At 45.0% G+C, this 16,299-nt stretch overlaps 1 protein-coding gene across 5 annotated transcripts in view; it reads left to right on the forward strand.

Annotated features, from left to right (window-relative positions):
• Positions 1–6,266: 6,266 nt before the first annotated feature.
• Positions 6,267–16,299, forward strand: part of LOC139415802 (dysferlin, limb girdle muscular dystrophy 2B (autosomal recessive)) — a 163,041-nt gene continuing 153,008 nt past the window's right edge. For 4 of the 5 annotated variants that reach the window (XM_071163900.1, XM_071163902.1, XM_071163905.1 and 1 more), the window contains exon 1: positions 6,285–6,572. In XM_071163900.1, coding sequence (XP_071020001.1) covers positions 6,485–6,572 — 88 coding nt within the window. In that variant the 5' untranslated portion in view covers positions 6,285–6,484. Of the gene's footprint in view, positions 6,573–16,299 lie in introns of all 5 variants that reach the window. The other variant, XM_071163904.1, reaches the window with a different exon arrangement.

Here is a 16,299-nt window from a genome sequence, read left to right on the forward strand (position 1 = left end):
ACACACACACAGCACACGCGCACACACACACACAGCACACACACACAGACACAGACACACACACAGCACACACACAGCACACACACACACAGCACACACACACACACACACACACACACAGCACACACAGACACACACACACACAGACACACACACACACAGACACACACACACAGACACACACACACACAGCACACACACACACACACACAGCACACACACACACACACAGCACACACACAGCACACACACAGACACACACACACACACACACACAGATTATGGCAATACATTGGTGTCTCAAGGTCAGCAGCACATCACCATTCATTAGTGCATATATACAGTACCAGTCAGAAGTTTGGACACACCTACTCATTCAAGGGTTTTTCTTTATTTTTACTATTTTCTACATTGTAGAAAAGTAGAGAAGACATCAAAACTAGGAAATAACACATATGGAATCATATAGTACCCAAAAAAGTGTTAAACATATCTAAATATATTTGAGATTTTAGATTATTTAAAGTAGCCACCCTTTGCCTTGATGACAGCTTTGCACACTCTTGGTATTCTCAACCAGCTTCACCTGGAATGCTTTTCTAAAAGTCTTGAAGGAGTTCCCACATACGCTGAGCACTTGTTGGCTGTTTTCCTGATCTGAACTGATCTGAACTGATCTATAACTATATGGACTGGGGGGGGGGGGCTGATCTATAACTATATGGACTGGGGGGGACTGATCAATAAATATATGGACGGGGGGGGGACTGATCTATAACTAATCCCAAACCATCTCAATTGGGTTGAGGTCAGGTGATCGTGGAGGCCAGGTCATCTGATGCAGCACTCCATCACTCTCCTTCTTGGTCAAATAGCCCTGACACAGCCTGGAGGTGTGTTGGGTCATTGTCCTGTTGAAAAACAAATGATAGTCCCACTTAGAGCAAACCAGATGGGATGGCGTATTCCTGTGTGAATTTTTTCTGTAAAGATCTGAGACACGATTTGTGATCTGTGGAAGGGTACCAAAACCTTTCTGCAGCATGGAAGGTTCCCAAGACAACACACACAAGTTCGGAACCAGCAAGACTTCCTAGAGCCGACCACACTGAGCAATCGGGAGAGGGGCTTTGGTCAGGGAGGTGACCAAGAACCTGATGGTCCCTCTGACAGAGCTCCAGAGTTCTTCTGTCAAGGTGGGAGAACCTTCCAGAAGGACAACCATCTCTGCAGCACTCCACCAAACAGGTCTTATGGTAGAGTGGCCAGACGGAAGCCACTCCTCAGTAAAAGGCACATGACAGTCCGCCTGGAGTTTGCCCAAAGGCACCTGAAGACTCTGACCGTGAGAAGTAAGATTCTCCGGTCTGATGAAACTGAGATTGAACTCTTTGGCCTAAATGCCAAGCGTCACGTCTGGAGGAACCTGGCACCCTCCCTATGGAATGCTGGAGTGGCTTCAGGACATGTCTCTAAATGTTCTTGAGTGGCCCAGCCAGAGCCGGACTTGAACCTGATCTAACATCTCTGGAGAGACCTGAAAATAGCTGTGCAGCGACGCTCCCCATCCAACCAGACAGAGCTTCAGAGGATCTGCAGAGACGAATGGGAGAAACTCCCCAAATACAGGTGTACCAAGCTTGTAGCGTCATACCCAAGAAGACTCGAGGCTGTAATCGCTGGTGAAGGTGCTGAAGTACTGAGCGAAGGGTTTGAATACTCATGTAAATGTGATATTTCAGTTTTTATTCATTTATAAATTAGCAACAATGTCTTGCCCTGTTTTTGCTTTGTCATTTGTTATTATTTGTGTTGAACTGCTTTGCTTTATCTTGGCCAGGTCGCAGGTGTAAATGAGAACTTGTTCTCAACTGGCTTACCTGGTTAAATAAAGGTGAAATAAAAAAATATAAAAATTATGGGGCACTGTGTGTAGATTGATAATAAAAAAAAACATCTTAAATTTAGAATAAGGCTGTAACCTAATAAAACGTGGGGAAAGTCATGGGGTCTGAATACTTTTCCGAACGAATCTGTAAGTCAGAAATGCATGATTTAATTATTTGACATTTGAGTTTCTCAAAAAATGCTACTTCCTCTTTTTTCCTCAGAGTGAGGTGGATATTTAGCGTTTTGCAACAAAACCTGATTATTTGTCTCTGAAATTAAAACCCATGTAGTGATAGTTGTTAAATTACATGTTTTAAAATCTAACAAACACCAATCATACTTTTTATTTTTCTTCTTCACAATAGCTCATTTACCAATAATGTTTAATCTTTAAATTTAATGTTTAGTGTTTTGGAATAAAACTAATTCAATGGATAGATTTACAGTTGAAGTCGGAAGTTTACAAACACTTTAGCCAAATACATTTGAACTCAGTTCTTCACAATTCTTGATGTTTAATCCTAGTAAAAATTCCCTGTTTTAGGTCAGTTAGGATCACCACTTTATTTTAAGAATGTGAAACGTCAGAATAATAGTAGAGAATGTTTTATTTCAGCTTTTATTTATTTCATCGCATTCCCAGTGGGTCAGAAGTTTACATACACTCAGATAGTATTCGGTAGCATTGCCTTTAAATGGTTGAACTTGGGTCAAATGTTTCGGGTAGCCTTCCACAAGCTTCCCACAATAAATTGTTTGAATTTTCGCCAATTCCTCCTGACAGAGCTGGTGTAACTGAGTCAGGTTTTTTCAATTCTGCCAACAATTTTTCTATAGGTTTGATGTCAGGGCTTTGTGATGGCCACTCCAATACCTTGACTTTGTTGTCCTTAAGCCATTTTGCCACAACTTTGAAAGTACGCTTGGGGTCATTGTCCATTTGAAAGACCCATTTGCAACCAAGCTTTAACTTCCTGACTGATGTCTTGAGATGTTGCTTCAATATATCCACATCATTTTCCTCCCTCATGATGCCATCTATTTTGTGAAGTGCACAAGTCCCTCCTGCAGCAAAGCACCCACACACCATGATGCTGCCACCCCGTGCTTCATATACCTTGCATATGATATTTCCCATAGCTGTTAAGTTAGTTGTTTCCTACCATAATAAACTGTTTTCTAGGAGACACAGCTTGTAAAACCTCAGCACAAGTTCCCCGGATGTTTCTGAAATCCTGCTATATTGTGTGTTCCAGATTCCATTCTAAGAATGATGGAACTTTGTGAGAGTTCTATGGAAGTTCCATTAAAGCCAGAACACACGGTGTGTCACAGGGGGACCAGGAACTAGCGTGGCTAACGCTCATGCATCGCTGGAAGTTGGATTCAGTTTGTCAGCTCCAATAACCAACCATCACGACAGAGTCCGCTCAGATAACCAACCATCACTACAGTCAGCTCCGATAACCAACCATCACGACAGAGTCCGCTCCGATAACCAACCATCACTACAGAGTCAGCTCCGATAACCAACCATCACTACAGAGTCACCTCAGATAACCAACCATCACTACAGAGTCAGCTCAGATAACCAACCATCACTACAGAGTCAGCTCAGATAACCAACCATCACTACAGAGTCAGCTCAGATAACCAACCATCACTACAGAGTCAGCTCAGATAACCAACCATCACGACAGAGTCCGCTCAGATAACCAACCATCACGACAGAGTCTGCTCAGATAACCAACCATCACAACAGAGTCATGTGACATCACTAAACATTTTCATTGACTCACTGACTTCTTTTTAGGAAACTGTCTCCCTCTCATCCCCCTGTTCAGCCTCTCATCCCCCTGTTCAGCCTCTCATCCCCCTGTTCAGCCTCTCATCCCCCTGTCTCCCTCTCATCCCCCTGTTCAGCCTCTCATCTCCCTGTTCAGCCTCTCATCCCCCTGTCTCCCTCTCATCGCCCTGTTCAGCCTCTGTCTTTGTGTTTCCCTGTCTCCCTCTCATCCCCCTGTTCAGCCTCTCATCCCCCTGTTCAGCCTCTCATCCCCCTGTTCAGCCTGTCTTTGTGTTTCCCTGTCTCCCTCTCATCCCCCTGTTCAGCCTCTCATCCCCCTGTTCAGCCTCTCATCCCCCTGTTCAGCCTATGTCTTTGTTTTTCCCTGTCTCCCTCTCATCCCCCTGTTCAGCCTCTCATCCCCCTGTTCAGCCTCTCATCCCCCTGTTCAGCCTCTCATCCCCCTGTTCTCTCTGTCTTTGTGTTTCTCTGTCTCCCTCTCATCCCCCTGTTCAGCCTCTCATCCCCCTGTTCAGCCTCTCATCCCCCTGTTCTCTCTGTCTTTGTGTTCCTCTGTCTCCCTCTCATCCCCCTGTTCAGCCTCTCATCCCCCTGTTCTCTCTGTCTTTGTGTTCCTCTGTCTCCCTCTCATCCCCCTGTTCAGCCTCTCATCCCCCTGTTCTCTCTGTCTTTGTGTTCCTCTGTCTCCCTCTCATCCCCCTGTTCTCTCGGTCTTTGTGTTTCTCTGTCTCCCTCTCATCCCCCTGTTCTCTCTGTCTTTGTGTTCCTCTGTCTCCCTCTCATCCCCCTGTTCTCTCGGTCTTTGTGTTCCTCTGTCTCCCTCTCATCCCCCTGTTCAGCCTCTCATCCCCCTGTTCTCTCGGTCTTTGTGTTTCCCTGTCTCCCTCTCATCCCCCTGTTCAGCCTCTCATCCCCCGGTTCTCTCTGTCTTTGTGTTTCCTCTGTCTCCCTCTCATCCCCCTGTTCTCTCTGTCTTTGTGTTCCTCTGTCTCCCTCTCATCCCCCTGTTCTCTCTGTCTTTGTGTTTCCTCTGTCTCCCTCTCATCCCCCTGTTCTCTCTGTCTTTGTGTTTCCTCTGTCTCCCTCTCATCCCCCTGTTCTCTCTGTCTTTGTGTTCCTCTGTCTCCCTCTCATCCCCCTGTTCTCTCTGTCTTTGTGTTTCCTCTGTCTCCCTCTCATCCCCCTGTTCAGCCTCTCATCCCCCTGTTCTCTCTGTCTTTGTGTTTCCTCTGTCTCCCTCTCATCCCCCTGTTCTCTCTGTCTTTGTGTTTCCTCTGTCTCCCTCTCATCCCCCTGTTCTCTCTGTCTTTGTGTTTCCTCTGTTTCCCTCATCCCCCTGTTCTCTCTGTCTTTGTGTTTCTCTGTCTCCCTCTCATCCCCCTGTTCTCTCTGTCTTTGTGTTCCTCTGTCTCCCTCTCATCCCCCTGTTCTCTCTGTCTTTGTGTTCCTCTGTCTCCCTCTCATCCCCCTGTTCTCTCTGTCTTTGTGTTTCCTCTGTCTCCCTCTCATCCCCCTGTTCTCTCTGTCTTTGTGTTCCTCTGTCTCCCTCTCATCCCCCTGTTCTCTCTGTCTTTGTGTTCCTCTGTCTCCCTCTCATCCCCCTGTTCTCTCTGTCTTTGTGTTTCCTCTGTCTCCCTCTCATCCCCCTGTTCTCTCGGTCTTTGTGTTCCTCTGTCTCCCTCTCATCCCCTTGTTCTCTCTGTCTTTGTGTTCCTCTGTCTCCCTCTCATCCCCCTGTTCAGCCTCTCATCCCCCTGTTATCTCTGTCTTTGTGTTTCCTCTGTCTCCCTCTCATCCCCCTGTTCTCTCTGTCTTTGTGTTTCCTCTGTCTCCCTCTCATCCCCCTGTTCTCTCTGTCTTTGTGTTTCCCCTGTCTCCCTCTCATCCCCCTGTTCTCTCAGTCTTTGTGTTCCTATGTCTCCCTCACAGACCGTCCCAGCATGCACATTCTTTCGCTTCTGGTCCCCACACACTGTTGCCCTTTCAAAGAGAATGTGTTGTTACAAAGTGTGTGTGTGTGTGCTCCCTAGTGACGCAGCGGTCTAAGGCACCGCTTCTCAGTGCTAGAGGCGTCACTACAGACACCCTGGTTCGATTCCAGGCTGTATCCCAACCAGCTGTGATTGGGTGTCCCAGAGGGTGGCGCACAATTGGCCAGGAGTAGGACGTCATTGTGAAATAAGAATTTGTTTTTAACTGACTTGCCTAGTTAAATAAAGGTTAAATACATTTTAAAGACAATATATTTACAGAGACAACATTAAGCCTTTATTTATGTTTAATACACAGATCTCTGAGAAGGAGATACTAGCTGGAAACAAAAATATTATTTTTGTGTTTCCCTGTCTAAATATAATAATATAATAAATATAATTTATGCATGTGAGGTGACCAACTTCAACATCGATGTGACTGCCTGTGTGTGTCTCTGCTCGTGCGTGACAGAGAGAGAGTGAGCGTTGGGTCCACTGGCCCTTTAAGAGACTGGCAGCTGGGGATTGGCGCGTGTGTGTGTGTGTGTGTGTGTGTGTGTCTTTCCATAAGTCAGCTGGTTGGGGGGTGTGTGTGTGTGTGTGTGTGTCAGAGGAGCAGTCCCATACAGTCTCAATCTCTCTCTCTGTGTCTCTCAGTGGACAGTGCACAGTAAGGATACTGCCAGAGACTTGGAATACTCTTCCTCTGTTTCTCTCTTACCTCCAGCAGGTTCTGTTCAGGAACGCAGCTAGGTGACGGTGTGTGTGTGTGTGTCGGGCCGGGCGGTGCAGGTCTACACAGTGTGTGTGTACGATGCTGCGAGTTTTTATCCTGTGTGCTGAGAGGCTTCATACAGAAGACGATGACGTCAGTGATGCCTACTGCAGAGTCGTCTATGAAGGTAAGAGGGCGGGGGTGTGTGTGTGTGTGGGGCACAGCAATGCAACAGGACTGATAGGAGGGGTGTGTGTGTGTGTGTGTGTGTGTGGCACGGCAATGCAACAGGACTGATAGGAGGGGTGTGTGTGTGTGTGTATGTCCCTGCATGCAGTAATGGTATAGGTTCTGGCTGCCAGAAGGAGACATTTTTACCAGTAGGAGCGTTTCATTTGTCTCTTCCCTTGTTTCTCTTTCTCACTCTAGCTGTCTCTCTACCTTAATATCTCTCCCATGTTCCTCTGCCAGCAGCTGAAGTTATTATTAAAAGTGCACTGCTGGTAATGAATGTGGCACAAGAGTGCTCTGGCGTTTGGTGCAGAGAGAGAGAGAGAGAGAGGGAGGGAGAGGGAGAGAGAGAGAGGGAGAGGGAGAGAGAGAGAGGGAGAGGGAGAGAGAGAATAGAAAAGGGTGTTTGGTGCAGAGGGAAGGTGGGGGGGGGGGGGGTATTTTGATTTGGGAGAAACCTTCATCAGCAGACTTCAGGTTATCTACAAAAAAAAACAATGTCAAAGTACAAATAGAGTGATAAAGGTTGAGAAGGAGAGAGAGAGAGATAAAGATAGAGAGCTAGAGAGAGGTTTCCGTTTGAGGGAGAGAATAAGGGAGGGAGAAAGAGGTTTCAGTTCGAGGGAGAGAATAAGGGAGAGAGAGAGAGAGGTTTCAGTTTGAGGGAGAGAATAAGAGAGAGAGAGGGAGGTTTCAGTTCGAGGGAGAGAATAAGGGAGAGAGAGAGAGGTTTCAGTTTGAGGGAGAGAATAAGGGAGGGACTGAGAGGTTTCAGTTTGAGGGAGAGAATAAGGGAGAGAGAGGTTTCAGTTCGAGGGAGAGAATAAGGGAGAGAGAGAGAGGTTTCAGTTTGAGGGAGAGAATAAGGGAGAGAGAGAGGGAGGTTTCAGTTTGAGGGAGAGAATAAGGGAGAGAGAGAGGAAGAGGAGTCAGGTTTCAGTTTGAGGGGGTTGTCCTGCTGCAGCATGCCGTGGTGTTAGTCAGTACCAATACATCATTATAGTTTACTTTACACAGTGGGACCTCTCTCTCTCTGTGCCTTTCTCTGTCTTTCTCTCTCCCCCTCTCTCTCTCTTTCTCTCCCTCTCTCCCTCTCCCTTTCTCTCTCTCTCTCTCTCTCTCCCTCTCTCTCTCTCTCTCTCCCTCCCTCTCCCTTTCTCTCTCTCTCTCTCTCTCTCTCTCTCTCTCTCTCTCTCTCTCTCTCTCTCTCTCTGTCTTTCTCTCTCCCTCTCTCTCTCTCTCCCCCTTCTCTCTCTCCCTCCTCTCTCTCTTTCTGTCTCTAGTTAATTTTAGAAATGCACTACCAGTAATGAATGTGGCTGCCCAGCATTTAGTGCAAGGTAGAGAGAGAGAGACAGATAGAGGGAGGGGTGAAGATATGTGTATATATATATATATATATATACAATTGAAGTCGGAAGTTTACATACTTAGGTTGGAGTCATTATAACTTGCTTTTCAACCACTCCACAAATTTCTTGTTTTAACAAACTATAGTTTTGGAAAGTCGATTAGGACATCTACTTTGTGCATGACACAAGTAATTTTTCCAACAATTGTTTCCAGACAGATTATTTCACTTATAATTCACTGTATCACAATTTCAGTGGGTCAGAAGTTTACATACACTAAGTTGACTGTGCCTTTAAACAGCTTGGAAAATTCCAGAAAATTATGTCATAATTTGCAAATAAATTCATTAAAAATCCTATAATTTTGCACGCCCAATTTTTCAGTTTTTGATTTGTTAAAAAAGTTTGAAATATCCAATAAATGTCGTTCCACTTCATGATTGTGTCCCACTTGTTGTTGATTCTTCACAAAAAAATACAGTTTTATATCTTTATGTTTGAAGCCTGAAATGTGGCAAAAGGTCGCAAAGTTCAAGGGGGCCGAATACTTTCGCAAGGCACTGTGTATATATATATATATATATATATATATATATAGAGAGAGACAGAGAGGTAAAGATATATATGTATATATATAGAGAGAGGTAAAGATATAAAGATATATATGTATATATATAGAGAGAGGTAAAGATATATATATATATAGAGAGAGAGGTAAAGATATATATATATATATATAGAGAGAGAGAGGTAAAGAGAGAGCTAAAGATGCATAGAGAGAGAGACGTAAAGATGAATATGAATATATATATATATATAGAGAGAGAGAGATAGGTAAAGACAGAGAGAGTAGTTCAGTTTCAGTTTGTGCCCTTTAAACCAAGAAACGCTTACCTTGATGAAGCCCTCAACCTAAAGAAACACCTTGATGAAGATTAAAGAATATTTATTCTGGAACAAAGTTACATGTCCCTCAGTACACAAACATGCACACAATATAACGAGCCATACCGTGGTGTTGGGCCCAGTCACAATATAACGAGCCATACCGTGGTGTTGGGCCCAGTCACAATATAACGAGCCATACCGTGGTGTTGGGCCCAGTCACATTATAACGAGCCATACCGTGGTGTTGGGCCCAGTCACAATATAACGAGCCATACCGTGGTGTTGGGCCCAGTCACAATATAACGAGCCATACCGTGGTGTTGGGCCCAGTCACAATATAACGAGCCATACCGTGGTGTTGGGCCCAGTCACAATATAACGAGCCATACCGTGGTGTTGGGCCCAGTCACAATATAACGAGCCATACCGTGGTGTTGGGCCCAGTCACAATATAACGAGCCATACCGTGGTGTTGGGCCCAGTCACAATATAACGAGCCATACCGTGGTGTTGGGCCCAGTCACAATATAACGAGCCATACCGTGGTGTTGGGCCCAGTCACAATATAACGAGCCATACCGTGGTGTTGGGCCCAGTCACAATATAACGAGCCATACCGTGGTGTTGGGCCCAGTCACAATATAACGAGCCATACCGTGGTGTTGGGCCCAGTCACAATATAACGAGCCATACCGTGGTGTTGGGCCCAGTCACAATATAACGAGCCATACCGTGGTGTTGGGCCCAGTCACAATATAACGAGCCATACCGTGGTGTTGGGCCCAGTCACAATATAACGAGCCATACCGTGGTGTTGGGCCCAGTCACAATATAACGAGCCATACCGTGGTGTTGGGCCCAGTCACAATATATCGAGCCATACCGTGGTGTTGGGCCCAGTCACAATATAACAAGCCATACCGTGGTGTTGGGCCCAGTCACAATATAACGAGCCATACCGTGGTGTTGGGCCCAGTCACAATATAACGAGCCATACCGTGGTGTTGGGCCCAGTCACAATATAACGAGCCATACCGTGGTGTTGGGCCCAGTCACAATATAACGAGCCATACCGTGGTGTTGGGCCCAGTCACAATATAACGAGCCATACCGTGGTGTTGGGCCCAGTCACAATATAACGAGCCATACCGTGGTGTTGGGCCCAGTCACATTATAACGAGCCATACCGTGGTGTTGGGCCCAGTCACAATATAACGAGCCATACCGTGGTGTTGGGCCCAGTCACAATATAACGAGCCATACCGTGGTGTTGGGCCCAGTCACAATATAACGAGCCATACCGTGGTGTTGGGCCCAGTCACAATATAACGAGCCATACCGTGGTGTTGGGCCCAGTCACAATATAACGAGCCATACCGTGGTGTTGGGCCCAGTCACAATATAACGAGCCATACCGTGGTGTTGGGCCCAGTCACAATATAACGAGCCATACCGTGGTGTTGGGCCCAGTCACAATATAACGAGCCATACCGTGGTGTTGGGCCCAGTCACAATATAACGAGCACATACCGTGGTGTTGGGCCCAGTCACAATATAACGAGCCATACCGTGGTGTTGGGCCCAGTCACAATATAACGAGCCATACCGTGGTGTTGGGCCCAGTCACAATATAACGAGCCATACCGTGGTGTTGGGCCCAGTCACAATATAACGAGCCATACCGTCGCGGTGTTGGGCCCAGTCACAATATAACGAGCAATACCGTGGTGTTGGGCCCAGTCACATTATAACGAGCCATACCGTGGTGTTGGGCCCAGTCACAATATAACGAGCCATACCGTGGTGTTGGGCCCAGTCACAATATAACGAGCCATACCGTGGTGTTGGGCCCAGTCACAATATAACGAGCCATACCGTGGTGTTGGGCCCAGTCACAATATAACGAGCCATACCGTGGTGTTGGGCCCAGTCACAATATAACGAGCCATACCGTTGTGTTGGGCCCAGTCACAATATATCGAGCCATACCGTGGTGTTGGGCCCAGTCACAATATAACGAGCCATACCGTGGTGTTGGGCCCAGTCACAATATAACGAGCCATACCGTGGTGTTGGGCCCAGTCACATTATAACGAGCCATACCGTGGTGTTGGGCCCAGTCACAATATAACGAGCCATACCGTGGTGTTGGGCCCAGTCACAATATAACGAGCCATACCGTGGTGTTGGGCCCAGTCACATTATAACGAGCCATACCGTGGTGTTGGGCCCAGTCACAATATAACGAGCCATACCGTGGTGTTGGGCCCAGTCACAATATAACGAGCCATACCGTGGTGTTGGGCCCAGTCACAATATAACGAGCCATATCGCGGTGTTGGGCCCAGTCACAATATAACGAGCCATACCGTGGTGTTGGGCCCAGTCACATTATAACGAGCCATACCGTGGTGTTGGGCCCAGTCACAATATAACGAGCCATACTGTGGTGTTGGGCCCAGTCAGGTCTGTAACGTCACATTCAACCACTCCCCCCACTGAAAGATCAGCCACAAAATGATGTCACCATGGTAACAGGTTGTAATCAAGCCCTGGTCTCCGTGGGAACAGAGGAGGAACACCTGGTTCAGTTGTCTCGGGTTGGACTTGTCCAAACCATCTTGGTTCTGACACACACACACACACACACACACACACACAGACAGACAGACAGACAGACAGACTACACACACACACACACACACACACACAAAAGCTTTGCAGTTCCATCAACCCATGTGAATAGCTCTCACATCCTACAGTAACTAGTGGATCATGACAAATCCTTCGTAAATGAAGAGAAGGATAATAACCCATTTATTTACCCGTAGTGTAGTGTCCTGTAATACTTATTTTAACGTCAGACTCATTTAGTCGTTCATACCACATCCATAAAGACTCTATACTGCACGACGGTGTACTTCATTTAAAGTCAGACTCATTTGGTCGTTCATACCACATCCATAAAGATGAAATGATTTAAATACAAATGTATTAACGATTAGGGAATTTTCACCAACAGCTAAAACAAATAAACATTAAAGACGTGTTTTACCTCTCTTCCAAAAGGTGATTTAAAAAAAAACAAGTAGATATCTACTGTATTCCTTTTTTGTTTGTTTACAAAAAACAAGTAGTTGCTCAACTTCATAAACTTCTGTCTTATCTAACTTTGCTGTTGAAGTATAGACACGGACTTGTCTAACCTCCTCAAAGGATTGGTTAACTCTTGAGGTTCCTAGGGTCTCCACTGAGCTTGGTAAATTTGCTTTTACAGTGCCTTGCGAAAGTATTCGGCCCCCTTGAACTTTGCGACCTTTTGCCACATTTCAGGCTTCAAACATAAAGATATAAAACTGTATTTTTTTGTGAAGAATCAACAACAAGTGGGACACAATCATGAAGTGGAATGACATTTATTGGATATTTAAAACTTTTTTAACAAATCAAAAACTGAAAAATTGGGCGTGCAAAATTATTATTGCTGGTAGAGTGGCCAGATGGGAAAAACAATACTATGTTTTTATCACAGCAAATGGTTTTTATCACAGCAAATGGTTTTATCACAGCAAATGGTTTTTATCACAGCAAATGGTTTTATCACAGCAAATGGTTTTATCACAGCAAATGGTTTTATCACAGCAAATGGTTTTATCACAGCAAATGGTTTTATCACAGCAAATGGTTTTTATCACAGCAAATGGTTTTTATCACAGCAAATGGTTTTATCACAGCAAATGGTTTTATCACAGCAAATGGTTTTATCACAGCAAATGGTTTTTATCACAGCAAATGGTTTTATCACAGCAAATGGTTTTATCACAGCATATGGTTTTACCACAGCAAATGGTTTTATCACAGCAAATGGTTTTACCACAGCAAATGGTTTTATCACAGCAGATGGTTTTATCACAGCAGATGGTTTTATCACAGCAAATGGTTTTATCACAGCAAATGGTTTTATCACAGCAGATGGTTTTATCACAGCAGATGGTTTTATCACAGCAAATGGTTTTATCACAGCAGATGGTTTTATCACAGCAGATGGTTTTATCACAGCAGATGGTTTTATCACAGCAGATGGTTTGCCATCCTTCAGCACAACGTCACCCTTTATAACATAGTGACATAGTGGGTTATGCCACATTTACAAACCCTTTTAAAAGAATGACATACGTTTATAGATACTTTGTAACACTTATGTAGTGCTTATGAAGACACTATGAAGGCTCTACGAAGCCGCTATAAGCTGAACGACATTTAAAGCGGGACTGTGTCAATTTAAATCTTAATGATGACCTGGTACCGACGATAACACCACGGCATGCTGCAGCAGGACAACCTCCCTCACAAACTGGTACCGACGATAACACCACGGCATGCTGCAGCAGGACAACCCCCCTCACAAACTGAAACCTGACTCGTCTTCCTCTCTCTCTCTCCCTTATTCTCTCCCTCAAACTGAAACCAGACTCCTCTTCCTCTCTCTCTCTCCCTCCCTTATTCTCTCCCTCAAACGGAAACCTCTCTCTAGCTCTCTCTCTCTCTCTCTCTCTCTCCTTCTCAACCTTTATCACTCTATTTGTACTTTAACATTGTTAGTTTTGTAGATAACCTAAAGTCTGCTGATGAAGGTTTCCTCCCAAATCTTTAACAATCTGGTAAAATGGTCAACTTTAATCTCCATGTGAATGATACTGTTACGTTTGCTATTGCCCAGACAGCTGACCTGGCTGTGTCACAACTACACTCTGATTGTATAGCAAAGCAGGAAGCTGATTTAAAACGGCTGAAGAGAAGTAGCAGCTTCACTTTTATAAAAAGGTTAAATGAATAATCTGCTTCTTACTGAACGACGCAATCTGTTTTTTTTTTTGTGTAGAAAAAAAGCCAACCTTCAAATCTTAGCTTCTTTTTATTTATTTATTTATTTATTTATTTTAACCAGGTAGGCCAGTTGAGAACACCTTTATTTAACCAGGTAGGCCAGTTGAGAACACCTTTATTTAACCAGGTAGTCTAGTTGAGAACACCTTTATTTAACCAGGTAGGCCAGTTGAGAACACCTTTATTTAACCAGGTAGGCTAGTTGAGAACACCTTTATTTAACCAGGTAGGCCAGTTGAGAACACCTTTATTTAACCAGGTAGGCCAGTTGAGAACAAGTTCTCATTTACAACTGCGACCTGGCCAAGATAAAGCAAAGCAGTTTGACACAAACAACAACACAGAGTTACACATGGAGTAAAACAAACATACAGTCAATAATACAGTATAAACAAGTCTATATACGATGTGAGCAAATGAGGTGAGATAAGGGAGGTAAAGGCAAAAAAAGGCCATGGTGGCAAAGTAAATACAATATAGCAAGTAAAACACTGGAATGGTAGATTGCAGTGAAAGAAAGTAGAGAGAAATAATGTGGTGCAAAGGAGCAAAATAAATAAATACAGTAGGGAAAGAGGTAGTTGTTTGGGCTAAATTATAGATGGGCTATGTACAGGTGCAGTAATCTGTGAGCTGCTCTGATAGCTGGTGCTTAAAGCTGGTGAGGGAGATAACCAGCTTCTAGAGTGCCTTCAGTATTTACATAAGTATTCTGACCCTTTGCTATGAGACTCAAATTGAGGTCAGTTGCATCCTGTTTCCAATGATCATCCTTGATATGTTTCTACAACTTGATTGGAGACCACCTGTGGTAAATTGAGTTGATTGGACATGATTTGGAAAGGCACACACCTGTCTACATAAGGTCCCACAGTTGACAGTGCATGTCAGAGCAAGAAACAAGCCATGAGGTCAGAGGAATTGTCAGTAGAGCCCAGAGACCGGTGTAAAAGAACAGATCTGGGGAAGTGTATCAAAACATTTCAGCAATATTGATGGTCCCCAAGGACACAGCGGCCTCCATTCTTAAATGGAAGAAGTGTGGAACCACCAAGACTCTTCCTAGAGCTGGCCGCCCAGCCGTACTGAGCAATCGGTAGAGAAGGGCTTTGGTCAGGGAGGTGACCAAGAACCTGATGGTCACTCTGACAGAGCTCTAGAGTTCCTCTGTGGAGATGGAAAAACCTTCCAGAAGGACAACCATCCCTGCAGCACTCCACCAATTAGGCCTTTATGGTAGAGTGGCCAGATGGAAGCCACTCCTCAGTAAAAGGCACATGACAGCCCGCTTGGAGTTTGCCAAAAGGCACCTAAAGACTCTCAGACCATGAGAAACAAGATTTGTCTGGTCTGATGAAACCAAGATTGAACTCTTTGGCCTGAATGCCAAGAGTCACATCTGACAGAAACCTGGCACCCTCCCTACGGTGAAGCATGGTGGTGGCAGCATCATGCTGTGGGGATGTTTTTCAGCAGTAGGGACTAAGAGACTAGTCATGATCGAGGCAAAGATGAACAGAGCAAAGTACAGAGAGATCCTTGATGAAAACCTGTTCCAGTGCACTCCGGACCTCACAGTGGGGCGAAGGTTCACCTTCCAACAGGACAACCACCCTAAGCACACAGCCAAAACAAGGTAGGAGTGGCTTCAGGACAAGCCTCTGAATGTCCTTGAGGTGGCCCAGCCGGAGCCCCGACTTGAACCTGATCAAACATCTCTGGAGACCTGAAAATAGCCGTGCAGCAACGCTCCCCATCCAACCAGACAGAGCTTGAGAGGATCGGCAGAGAAGAATGGGAGAAACCTCCCAAATACAGGTGTGCCAAGCTTGTAGCTTCATACCCAAGAAGACTTGAGTCTGTAATCACTGCTAAAGGTGATTCAACAAAGTAATGAGTAAAGGGTCTGAATACTTATGTAAATGTGATATTTCAATAAAAAATATTTTTGCAGAAATGTCACTCTTTTTTTTTGCTTTGTCATTATGGGGTATTGTGTGTAGAATGAGGGGGGGGGGGGACAATTGAATCCGTTTTAGAATAAGACTAACATAACAAAATGGAGAGAGAGAGAGAATAAGGGAGAGAGAGGTTTCAGTTTGAGGGAGAGAATAAGGGAGAGAGAGATGTTTCAGTTTGAGGGAGAGAATAAGGGAGGGAGAGAGAGAGAGACAGGTTTCAGTTTGAGGGAGAGAATAAGGGAGGGAGAGAGGTTTCAGTTTGAAGGAGAGAATAAGGGAGGGAGAGAGATGTTTCAGTTTGAGGGAGAGAATAAGGGAGGGAGAGAATAAGGGAGAGAGAGAGAGAGACAGGTTTCAGTTTGAAGGAGAGAATAAGAGAGAGAGAGAGAGGTTTCAGTTTGAAGGAGAGAATAAGGGAGAGAGAGAGGTTTCAGTTTGAGGGAGAGAATAAGGGAGGGAGAGAGAGGTTTCAGTTTGAGGGAGAGAATGAGAGAGGGAGGTGTCAGTTTGAAGGAGAGAATAAGGGAGAGAGATAGAGAGAGAGGTTTCAGTTTGAAGGAGAGAATAAGGGAGAGAGAGAGAGACAGGTTTCAGT

This window comes from Oncorhynchus clarkii, chromosome 9 (assembly GCF_045791955.1).
Source record: "Oncorhynchus clarkii lewisi isolate Uvic-CL-2024 chromosome 9, UVic_Ocla_1.0, whole genome shotgun sequence".
Lineage (NCBI taxonomy): Eukaryota > Metazoa > Chordata > Actinopteri > Salmoniformes > Salmonidae > Oncorhynchus > Oncorhynchus clarkii.